The sequence below is a fragment of the Mustela erminea genome, chromosome 11 (genome assembly GCF_009829155.1).
Source record: "Mustela erminea isolate mMusErm1 chromosome 11, mMusErm1.Pri, whole genome shotgun sequence".
In the NCBI taxonomy this organism is placed as follows: domain Eukaryota; kingdom Metazoa; phylum Chordata; class Mammalia; order Carnivora; family Mustelidae; genus Mustela; species Mustela erminea.
In genome coordinates this window covers 50,657,628-50,669,649 of record NC_045624.1, presented here as the reverse complement: position 1 = coordinate 50,669,649, position 12,022 = coordinate 50,657,628, and the positions used below count along the sequence as shown (strand labels likewise).

Below are 12,022 nucleotides of genomic sequence, written 5' to 3'. Positions count from 1 at the left end.
TATTTGTTAACAGCAAATATTTGTATTAAAGCAATAAGCAATTCTAGCTTGTTTTATAAGAGTTAATACCTAGTTATGTCCATTATTTTAGGGTTTTTTTCCAATGGTGATAATCATTTTATGGTATATGTGAGTGTCATCATTTTATCCTTATTAGGCTTACATTAAACTTTCAGAAAGTTACAGATTTACCCATTTCATTCTTCATGGCATTTTCTTTTTTATTTTTTTTAATTTTTTTTTTTAAAGATTTTATTTATTTATTTGACAGACAGAGATCACAAATAGGCAGAGAGGCAGGCAGAGTGAGAGAGAGCGGGGGAAACAGGCTCCCTGCTGAGCAGAGAGCCCGATGTGGGGCTTGATCACAGGACCCTGGGATCATGACCTGAGCCGAAGGCAGAGGCTTTAACTGAGCCACCCACGTGCCCCACTTCATGGCATTTTCTAATCTTAATTTTTTTCATATCTAAATAGTAACTCCTGGGGCGCCTGGGTGGCTCAGTGGGTTAAAGCCTCTGCCTTTGGCTCAGGTCATGATCCCAGAGTCCTGTGATCAAGTCCCACATCGGGCTCTCTGCTCAGCAGGGAGCCTGTTTTCCCCCCCCTCCCCCCCCCCCCTCTCAGCCTCCCTTTCTGCCTACTGTGGTCTCTGTCTGTCAAATAAATAAATAAAATCTTTTAAAAAAAAGACCAAATTACATTTGGTCTTTTGACATTTTTCTTTGTTTAATAACAGTTATAATTTCTTCTGTCATCTCATATGACTTAAATTTTTTTTTTCTTCTGAGGCGTTTCTTAAAAATGTTGCTTAATATATAGCCCCCTCTTTCACTTAAACACTTATTTCAGTGTGGTGAGTCACCTAGAAAAAAATACTTAAGTGAAAAAAATTGCATTTTAAAAATCATGTGTTTGTCTTGAAGGTTCCACTCTATGGTAGATATAACAGCTAAAGTATTATAGGTACAGATAAAGTTTAATTGATACTGTTACTACTTGAAACTTGGGTTTTTCCTGAGCACTTACCAATGTGGATCTTAAAATACTAAATACAAGATTTGTCATCTTACATAGTTTCATTTATACATTAAGTCTTAACAGTTATGCTTTGCCTGCCTTCAAAATCGGACAGCAACCATTCATCAAAAAACAAAGAACACTTAAAAAAGGGAGACTGCTTAATGTTCATTTTTAGTTTGAATTTAAAACTGTTTTATTCCCACTATTTGAGGCTAAATAGGGCTACTTGTTTCCTGTAACAGTGTGATTCATGTTCCATTTTCCATGGAAGAGATGGTGAGATTAAGAAAAAAAAAAGGTGGCTTAAGATAAAGAGACACAAGGTGATCACTCCCCTAATGAAATCAAACAGTCCTTCCAAGTCCAGTTCAAGAGCTGACTTTCCTAAATTGACTTATTTTGCTGATTTTCAAATATTGGGAAATGGTAGTTTAAGATTTGGTGCTCCCCAAATGATTTTTATTATTTTTTAATGGTAGTCCATATAATGATTACATTTCCTTTTTTTTTTTAATTTTTATTATGCATAATCATTTATTTTCATGAATCACAAGCAGTATCCTCTAGAGTTTGAGCCTAGACCAGTCATTAGGAAAGTCATTAGGAAATTCTATTGGGTAGGAAATGTTTTTTTTTCTTTTCAGTTGTTATCTGACTATAGTTTTTTCATGGTTAAGTTATTAAAACAAGTTTTCCTTGACTTTCAGAATAGGGATACAAGCTAAGATTTATTATATTTCTTGATAACATTTACTAAAAATCTATATATTGTCCTTGATTGAAATATTACATTTGGTTTCAATGAATCAAACTTTCAAGTAGTATCTTTTTAAGTCTTCTTTATGAAAAGAAGAAAACCATGGTCTGGAGCAAAACAATATGTGCTGTGACTTTAATTATACTGTATCTTTTCAGGCTCATGAGAGGCTAGAAGACTCAAAACTAGAAGCTGTCAGCGATAATAACTTAGAATTAGTCAATGAAATTCTTGAAGATATCACTCCCTTAATGAATGTAGATGAAAATGTGGCAGAGCTGGTTGGAATCCTCAAAGAGCCTCACTTCCAGGTAAATTTTGTGTATTATTCTTCCCAAGTGCACTTTATTCCCAAAGTATTCTCTTTTAGTAGTTAAATTCCAGTTTATGGTGATTTATTTAAGATTATTTATTATTAAGTAATATTTAAGATTATTTAGAGTTTGTAAATATGTAAGTTCCAACTTAAGTATTTTAATATCCTGAAATACTGAGGATATCAAATCAGATACACCCACAACTAATAACACACTACATAAATGTATAGCAGAAATATATCAGAATGGATTTTCCATTGTGTAATTAAAACCAGCCTTGATTCACCACCAGACCACATGCTGGAGACATTTTTCTTACTGTGAATAATAGGTTTTCCTTCCTCACTACCACTGTTTCACAGCCTTTCTTATGAAAGCTATTGCAGTATTGCTTCTGAGACTGAGATGCAATCAATGACCTTAGAATAAAACAAAAGAGAACTGTGTGAGGATAGAAACTAATCCATAACATTTCCTCCATAGCTGCAAAAAAAAATAAGTGCAATTTAAGCTTTGGTCTGTCAGTGAAAAATAAACCTGTTTAACAAAGAGTCAGTTTTAGAAGAGAAAGTGGAGGGGAGTGGGGGAGAGATTTCTTATTAACCTGTGATTAAGTGTGGCATTGGGACAGTATTAGAAAAATAGACCAATGGAAGAGAATAAAAAACCCAGAAGTACATATACATGTATATGACAATTTGATTTATGATAGAGATACTACATTTTAGGGGAGAAAGAATGGACTGTTCTGTAAGTGATGCTGGGATGGAAGAATATAAAGTGCTTTTCACTATAAATCTTAGCATTGAAAATGAAATGGCAACTCCTCTTTGGGTTTTTTCAAGGACTTTCTGTGACTCTTCAACAACGTGACTGTAAAATACAAAGGTTTATAGTGAGTTGGTTGCTCCATGAATCAGTATCTCAACATACAAAATAATGGACATGTATCAGAGACATCCTATATGCTTGTGCCAGTTGATGAAGGCCTTCTAGGGCACAGTAAGCCATTTGAACTTTACCCCGAGGACAGTGGGAAACCATGAGAGGGGAGAGTAGGAGGTATTACACAGGGAGAGGGGGCTGATTGTGGAGCAAGATGGTTAAGCACTAGGGCAAGAAACTGACAGCAGTGTTGAGAGTAGAAAATGTGAAGATTTTCAGGTTTAAGCAGTAAAATCAACAGGACTTGGTGATTGGTTATGTGTGATCATTGCAGAAGAGAGATTTGGGAAGTTGATAAGGGTAAGGTTTCTAACAAATAATTGATGGCACTCACTGAGATAAGGAATACTCTAGAAGAAATTGACATGTTAATGTTAGGTAACCAGCCTTGTTAAGTTTGTGATACTTCAGAAGAATCTGATAGAGTTTTCAGACATGCTGTGTATCTTTAATAAATATATAAAATCTAATAAGTATATAAATTTATATAAAGTTTCATAAATATAATTAGAAAATACTGGCAAGCAAAAATTTAAAAATTAAGATATTGCATTCTTATTACCCAGATCTACTGTACTATCCTAGTACATATTCCTCCATACTTTTTCTATGCATTAATGTACATATTTTTTTCTTTGCTGATTGAGATCCTTTTGTACAAGCTATTTTGTAACTTACCCTTATTTTCAGTCACTGATTTCCACTTGGCCATTTCAGTGGATCTCCATCTCATGTAATACACATACTATATTCAAACATCTCCATTTGACACCAAAATATTCTTTATAGCTGTTTTGTACTATGGGTTTCCAACCTAGATTCATGTGTGGCATTTGGATGGACCATCCTTTCTCCCTTGATTATGATATTGACCTATTAAGAGACGAGACCATTGCCCTAAAGAATGTCCCACTCCCTGGATAATCTGGTTGTCTCTTCGCTTTGTTGTTTAGTTACCCCCTCTATTTCCTGTGAACAGAAGTTCTATCTAAAAGGATGATTCAGGTTAACTATTTGGAACTAGAATGCACCATTAGTGATGTAATGTTAATATGAATTAAAGTACATCAGAAGATATGTGACACCTGCTTAGCCCACCAGTATTGTTGCTGAGATTAGTCCCTTGATTAAGGGCATAGACAATCTAATCCCTTCTTTGAAATACTTTTGACTAGGACATAATCTAGTGTGTTATTATTCTAGCATACAAATGCTGTTTCCTGTTTAATCATTTATCTACTTATGAATACAATTAATCCTTGCCTGAATCAGTATTTTCTTTAGAGCCTTCAAAATGACATTTTCCAGGTTCTCTCATTCTACGTTTTGTAGCTGCTGTTCTTATATAAAGTAGAGCTTTTCCTCATCAGCTGAACTATTTAGTTACCCCATAATGCATTTCAGACTGAAAAATCAGGGAAAGGTCTGATCCTTCCCTTTACCAGTTTTTAAAGAATTGTTTAAAATAGCAGTCTTAAATGGCAACAGATGAATTTTTCAGTCCTTCTGTTTTTTAAATAGCATTGTGCAGTTACAGATCTTTCATTAATTTAGTATGTCTCAATCCTCTACCATGTTTACTCTTTGATTTTCAAATTTTCATGACTGACTGGTTGTAGAAAGATTTTTAGTCTATGAATCTGAAGCTCATGAGAGTTCTGGAAGTTATCAGCATCTAAGTAGTGGTTCAAGTCACAGGAGTATAATTCTGGCTAAGAAGGCATAGGTTGGAAGCTAAGCAACCCAGGTTAGAGATTTTAGCAACGTCTAGCATTTATAGGAATAATCCTTACACGTGGACTTGTGGTTTTTTTTCTTTTTGAAATTTTCTTTAGTCTCTTATGACATATTTTCATGAAATGACCAGAAATTACACATATCCTGATTGCTTCTGTTCTAATTTGTTGACATTTTCTCCCTTCTTTCTATTTTGATTTGTTTTTGAGCTCCATCCACTCAAAATTTTTTTTTAATTTTATTGTTTATTGTTGAGCATACACAATTATAGTGTAAGTGAAAAACTAAAATATATTTTAAAATTATAAGAAATCCCTAGAAAGTAGATCGAAGTCATCCATGATGGTAGCATGTACATCATAAATGTAGGACGTAAAATTATATTCAGGACCATTACTAGCTCATTAGAGTTTTTTTCCTCTTAAAACATATGTTTTATAAACTAAAGCCTTTGTCAGTAATATAAAATCTCTTATCACTGATATAAGATGCTGTAAATATTTATCCATTTTTTTCTATTGGATATCTTTTTAGCAGACTTTTATATGTGTAAAAAATACATGGTATTACTAACATAAAAATCTTAAAGTAAAAATTAGGGTCTGTGCCATTTGAATTTGGTTTTTTGTTTGTTTGTTTGTTTGTTTGTTTTAAAGATTGTGTTTATTTATCTGAAAGGGAAAGCAAGAAAGCACAAGTAGGCACAATAGCAGGCAGAGGGAGTGGGAGAAGCAGGCTCCCTGCTGAGCAGGCCTGATGCAGGGCTCTATCCCAGGACCCTGAAATCATGACGTAAGCAGAAGGCAGACGCCTAACCGACTGAGTCGTCCAAGTGCCCCTGTACCATTTGAATTTGTATGATACCTAATAAATAGGGATTGATGATAAATAGGAAATGTGATAATGTTGATGACAAAGGTGGCAGTGAATTCCAGTGCCTTCAGTGTACCACACTTGGAAATCTAGGTTCAATTTCCACTGAACTTGTCACTTTTTTTAAGAAGGCATAAAACTCTATCAGGAGTCTTCAACTCTTTTAAAACAAGAAATACAATATTTATGTTAATGTACTGTATATATATTTCTTTAAAAGATTCTGGTGCATTTGGTTTACCTCATATTTTAAGAATTTAATAATGTATGCCTTGGAAGGTTTTAGTACTCCACTGGAATAATGGACTATTATTTTTAATAACTTATTCCATCAGTAATTAATAACCACAGGCTTTTTTGAATCCTTACAGTCACTCTTGGAGGCCCATGATATTGTGGCATCAAAATGTTACGATTCACCTCCGTCAAGCCCAGAAATGAATAATTCTTCTATCAATAATCAATTATTACCAGTAGATGCCATTCGTATTCTTGGTATTCACAAAAGAGCTGGGGAGCCATTGGTGAGTAGATAAATCATTTTAAAATCTGAAATCTGACATATTTGTGGCTCAATCATATCTTTTTTTCTTTTTCATAATTTGTATTATTATAAAAACTTCAATTCATGTTTATTTGTTTTATCAGTGCTTTTTGGCTTGTATAGAAATATACAACTGATGCTCTCTCATCTTAATATAGCATATAAAATTAAGCCAAAATAAAATGTTTAGCTGAAATAGAGGCCTGAAGAAGCTGGCTAATGGGCAGTAGAAATTATAAGATACAACTACCCCATTTCTTCCTATACCCTTTGAAGAAATGAACTCAAGTTGCTTGCTAATGATAGTATCAAAACACAAAAGAAAGTTACTAAAAATTGAAGGCATGGTAGGAGTCTGTAAGTAGTGAAGTTTTCTATTCCATGCAAAAATTATTATCTCTGGGTCCTGACTATCAGAAAAAATGATAAGCTTAGAACAAGGTCATCAGAATGCATAAATACTTTTTCTCCTCCTTTGAGCTTTTTATCCTGTGGAATGCAATTCCCTGAAAGTCCTGTTTTTATGAGGTCATTTATATCATCACAGTTGCCTGTGGTTTAATGAGATTAAAATATTGAAGACAGGAGAGAACAGAGGGAAAGTAGGAACAATTAACTCACCTACTTTTAGAATGATTTTCTTACATATACATACTAATGAATATTTAAGATTTCTTCCTAATAATCTGAAATCATTGATAATTCTGTTATTTCCTTTAGGGTGTAACGTTTCGGGTTGAAAATAATGATCTGGTAATCGCCCGAATCCTTCACGGAGGAATGATAGATCGACAAGGTCTGCTTCATGTGGGAGATATCATTAAAGAAGTCAATGGTCATGAAGTTGGAAACAATCCAAAGGAATTACAAGAATTACTGAAAAATATTAGTGGAAGTGTCACCCTAAAAATTTTACCAAGTTACAGAGATACCATAACCCCTCAACAGGTTAGTAATAAAATTCTTGATAATATCAATAATACTTCTATTTCTTTAATCACATTGTTAGTTATAACAGCTATAATTGCCACTTGTTCCTCTTTTGCTAAAGAAAATAGGAAAAAACTATGATTTAAGTGTTCTGAATTGCCCTATTTTTTCATGGGTGAATTTTTGAATTTTTAAAACAATTAGCACTGTCTTATTAGGAAGGAATAACAAAATGTCTTTGTGAATACTATGAACCTTAGCATTACAGTAACCTACAGCTGGTATCTGAAAAATCATAAAGCCTTTTAGTCCTTAACCTAGCAGACACTTTTGGCACCTGTTATGTTCCAGGAATTATATTTGACCCTGTGAGAGGATAAGAATATAGCTCTGAATACCTCTTATTTAGTGTTCATGTGATGGGCTGGATGGGGAATGAGGTCAGAAAGGGAGGATAGGTATATAGATTGAGAAAAATCTTGAATACCTGGATTGTACTCATTTGGTCTGATTTTTGTAACTAATTTTTAGGTAGATTATTGAACAGGGTAATGTTCTAATGACAGCAATTATCTAGTTTGATCTTGTTGAATGAATTTCCAAAAGGAGAGAAGTGATATCCTTTAACCAGGAAGCAGAATTTTGGAGGTGTGAGGTGATTTCTGAGAGACAACTCTAAAAGAAGGTTAACACTGTTTGGATTCAAATGCTACCACTTACTAGCTTAGCCTCTCTGCGCTTCATTGTCTCATGTATATAGTTAAGGATAATTCTTTTCTCAGAAGGTGTTACAAGGATTAAATGACTTAATTCACGTAAAGCTCTCTTAGCAGCGCCTGGCATATAGCACTCAAAAAGTAGCTGCTACTGTTGTTATGGTGGTGATGAGGTAGTATTTCTTTCTTTACAATAGAATTGTAAAGAAAGAAATGTAATAAAGTAATTGCAGAGAAGGATTTGGCAATGATGGTGGGAGTGTTGGAACTGAGGAGAGGGTTTAAAAAACCTATATAATGTAGAAATGGGAGAAAGGAATGTTTTAGATTGATGCGTTTAATTCAACTTCGTTTCACAAATTTATCATTTCATGGGTAAGTGAAATTGTAAGTTTCTACATAAGATACTGCCAGTGATCTTTCAGTATGAGAACTTAAAAGTCTAGTTTTTATATTTCTATACAATTCTTTGAAATAACGTATGTTGAATACTTCTTTTACATTATTCTTTGAAGGACAGGAAAAAATATATACATTTCTTTTAAGTTTTTATTTTAATCACCTGGTGCTCAACATGATAAGTGTACACTTTAATCCCCATCACCTGTTTCACTCATCTCCCTACCCATCTCCCCTCTGGTAACCATCAATTTGTTCTCTATATTTGAGTCTGTTTCTTGGTTTCTCTCTCTTTTTCCCTTTGCTTGTTTGTTTTGTTTCTTAAATTCCATATATGAGTGAAATCATGTGGCATTTGTCTTATTCTGACTGACTTACTTCACTTAGCATTATACTCTCTAACTCCATCCATGCCATTGCAAATGGCAAGATTTCTTTCTTTTTTTGTGGCTGAATAATATTTCACTATATATTTGTATATATATGTGTATGTTTTTAATATTTATATGTGTGTATATATATCCACACACATACATACCACATCTTCTTTATCCATTCATCAATCAGTGGACACTTGGGCTGCTTCCGTATCTTGGCTATTGTGAATAATCCCGCTGTAAACATAGAGGTGCCTATATTCTTTGCATTGATGTTTTTGTATTCTTTGGGTAAATATCCAGTAGTGCAATTGCTGTATCATAGAGTAGTTCTATTTTTAACTTTTTGAGAAACCGCCATACTGTTTTCCACAGTGGATACACCAGTTTGCGTTCCTACCAAGGGTGCAAGAAGATTCCTTTTTTTCCCACATCCTTATCAACACTTGTTACTTGTGTTTTTGATTTTAGCTGTTCTGACAGATGTAAGGTGCTATTTCATTATAGTTTTGATTTGCATTTCCCTGATGATGAATGATATAGAGGATTTTTTCATGTGTCTTCTGCTGATCTCTATGTTTTCTTTGGAGAAACGTCTGTTCATTTTTTTAAATTGGATTATTTGGTTTTGGGGTGCCGAGTTTTGTAAGTTCTTTATGTAGTTTGAATACTAACCCTTTATTGGATATGCTATTTGCAGAATATCTTCTCACATTCCGTAGGTTGCCTTTTAGTTGTGTTGATGGTTTCCTTTGCTGTGCAGAAGCTTTTTATTTTGATGGAGTCCCAATAGTTTGCTTTTGTTTTCCTTGCCTTAGGGAGCCTATCTAGAAAAAAGTTGTTATGACCAGTGTCATGTGCTCTTTTCTAGGATGTTTATGGTTTCCTGTCTCACATTTAGGTCTTTAATCCATTTTAAGTTTATTTTTTGTGTACGGTATAAGAAAGTGGTCCAGTTTTCCCAACACCATTTGTTGAAGAGACTGTCTTTTTCCTGTTGGATAGTCTTCCTGGTTTGTTAAAGATTAATAGACCACATAATTGTGGACTTCTTTCAGGATTTTCTATCCTGTCCTATTTATCTCTGCATCTGTTTTTGTGCCAGTACCATACCGCTTTGATTACTACTCCTTTGTAATATATCATGAAGTCTGAGATTGTGATACATTCAGCTTTGCTTTCCTCTTTCAAGATAAATTTGCCTATTCAGGGTCTTTTATGGTTCCATAAAAATTTTTGGATTGATTGTTTTTGCTCTGTGAAAAGTACTGGTGGTATTTTGATAGGGATTGCTTTAAATGTGTAGATTGCTTTGGGTAGTATCGATATTTTGACAATGTTTGTTCTTCCAAGATGGGATTGGGAGGGAGACAAACCGCAAGAGACTCTTAATGTCACAAAACAAACTGAGGGTGGCCGGGGGGAGGGAGGTAGGGAGAAGGTAGTGGGGTTATGGACATTGGGGAGGGTATGTGATATGGTGAGTTCTGTGAAGTGTGTAAACCTGGCGATTCACAGACCTGTACCCCAGGGGCTAATAATACATTATATGTTTATAAAAAATAAAAAAAATAATAACAATGTTTGTTCTTCCAATTCATGAGCATGGAATGTCCTTCTATTTCTTTATATCATCCTTAATTTCTTTCATCATTGTTTTATGGTTTTCAGAATTCTCTGGCTTGGTTTATTCCTAGGTATCTTACTAATTTTGGTGCAGTTGTACATGGAATTGTTCTCTTAATTTCTCTTTCTGTTGCTTCATTATTGGTGTGTAGAACTGCAGCAGATTTATGTAGGTTGATTTTGTATCCTGTGACTCTTCTGAATTTGTTAATCAGTTCCTGCAGGTTTTTGTTGGAGTCTTTTGGGTTTTCTTTATGTAGTATCATGTCATCTGCACAGTGAAAGTTTGACTTCTTCCTTGGTGATTTAACACCTTTTATTTATTTTTGTTGTCCGATTGCTATGGGTAGGTTTTCCAGTACTATGTTGAATAAAGGTGCTGAGTTTTGTTCCTGACCCTAGGGGAAATTCTTGTTTTGATCCTTGTTTTGTTCCTGACCCTAGGGGAAAGGCTCTCAGTTTGTCTCCAATGAAAATTATATTAGCTGTGGTTTTTCATTAATGGCCTTTTATTTTGTTGAGGTATGTTCCTTCCAAATCTGTTTTGTTGAGGATTTTTATCATGAATTGATGTTATACTTGGTTAAATGTTTTTTTCAGTGTCTGTTGAAATGATCATGTGGCTCTTATCCTTTCTTATTGATACAATGTGTCATGTTGACTGATTTGTGAATATTGAACTACTTTTGCAATCAGTGTCTTTTGAAATGATCATGTGGCTCTTATCCTTTCTTATTGATACGATGTGTCATGTTGACTGATTTGTGAATGTTGAACTACATTTGCAGCCCAGGAATAAATCTCACTTGGTCGTGGTGTATAATTTTACTAATGTATTGTTAGGTTTGATTTGCTAGTATTTTGATGAGAATATTTTGATGAGAATATTTGCATTTATGTTCATCAGAGATCTTTTCTCTTTTTGTGATGTCTAATTTTGGTGTCAGGGAAATGCTGGCATTATAGAATGAATTTGGAAGTTTTCCTTCCTTTTCACTTTTTTGGAATAGTTTGAGAAGAATAGATACTAACTCTTTTTTCAGTGTTTGGCAGAATTTGCTTGTGAAACCATCTGGTCTTGGACTTTTGTTTGTTGGGAGTTTTTTAATTATTGATTCAGTTTTGTTGCTATTTCTTCCTGCTTCAGTTTTGGTCAGTTAATATGTTTCTAGGAATTAATCCACTTCTGAGTTGTTCAGTTTGTCAGCATGTAATTTTTCTTAATATTCTCTTGTAATTATATTTTTTGGGGGTTTATTGTTATTTCTTCTCTTTCACTTTGATTTTATTTGGTTTCTTTCTCGATAAGTCTGGCTGGGGGGTTATCAGTTTTATTGACTTTTGTTTTGCTTTGTTTTGTTTTGTTTTTAAGAGCTAGCTCCTCACTTCATTGATTTAGTGATTTTATTAGTTTCTCTATCATTTATTTTTGCTCTAATCCTTATTATTTTCTTCCTTTTTCTGGTTTTAGGTTTTGTTTGTTGTTCTTTTTCTAGTTCCTTTAGCTGTAAGGATTTGAGGGTTTTTTCCTTGAGGTAGACCTATATTGCTCTAAACTTACCTCTTAGAAATGCTTTTGCTGCATCCTAAAGGTTTTGTACATTATAATTTCATTTTTATTTGTTTCCATGTATTTTTAAATTTCTTTGATTTCCTGGTTGATCTATTCATTGTATCACATTATTTAACCTCTGTGTAGTTATAGTCTTTCCAGGTTTTTTCTTGTGGTTGACTTCTGGTTTTATAATGGTATAGTCAGAAAAGATGTATGGTAGACT

The 12,022-nt window shown here is 33.8% G+C and overlaps 1 protein-coding gene across 4 annotated transcripts in view; it reads left to right on the top strand.

Moving 5' to 3' along the window:
• The window catches only part of MPP6 (membrane palmitoylated protein 6), a 112,085-nt gene that overhangs the window by 58,935 nt on the left and 41,128 nt on the right, over window positions 1–12,022 (top strand). For all 4 annotated transcript variants that reach the window (XM_032304778.1, XM_032304777.1, XM_032304779.1 and 1 more), the window contains exons 3-5: window positions 1,939–2,091; window positions 6,024–6,176; window positions 6,917–7,144. In XM_032304778.1, the coding sequence (XP_032160669.1) occupies window positions 1,939–2,091; window positions 6,024–6,176; window positions 6,917–7,144 (534 nt within the window). The remainder of the gene's footprint in view (window positions 1–1,938; window positions 2,092–6,023; window positions 6,177–6,916; window positions 7,145–12,022) is intronic.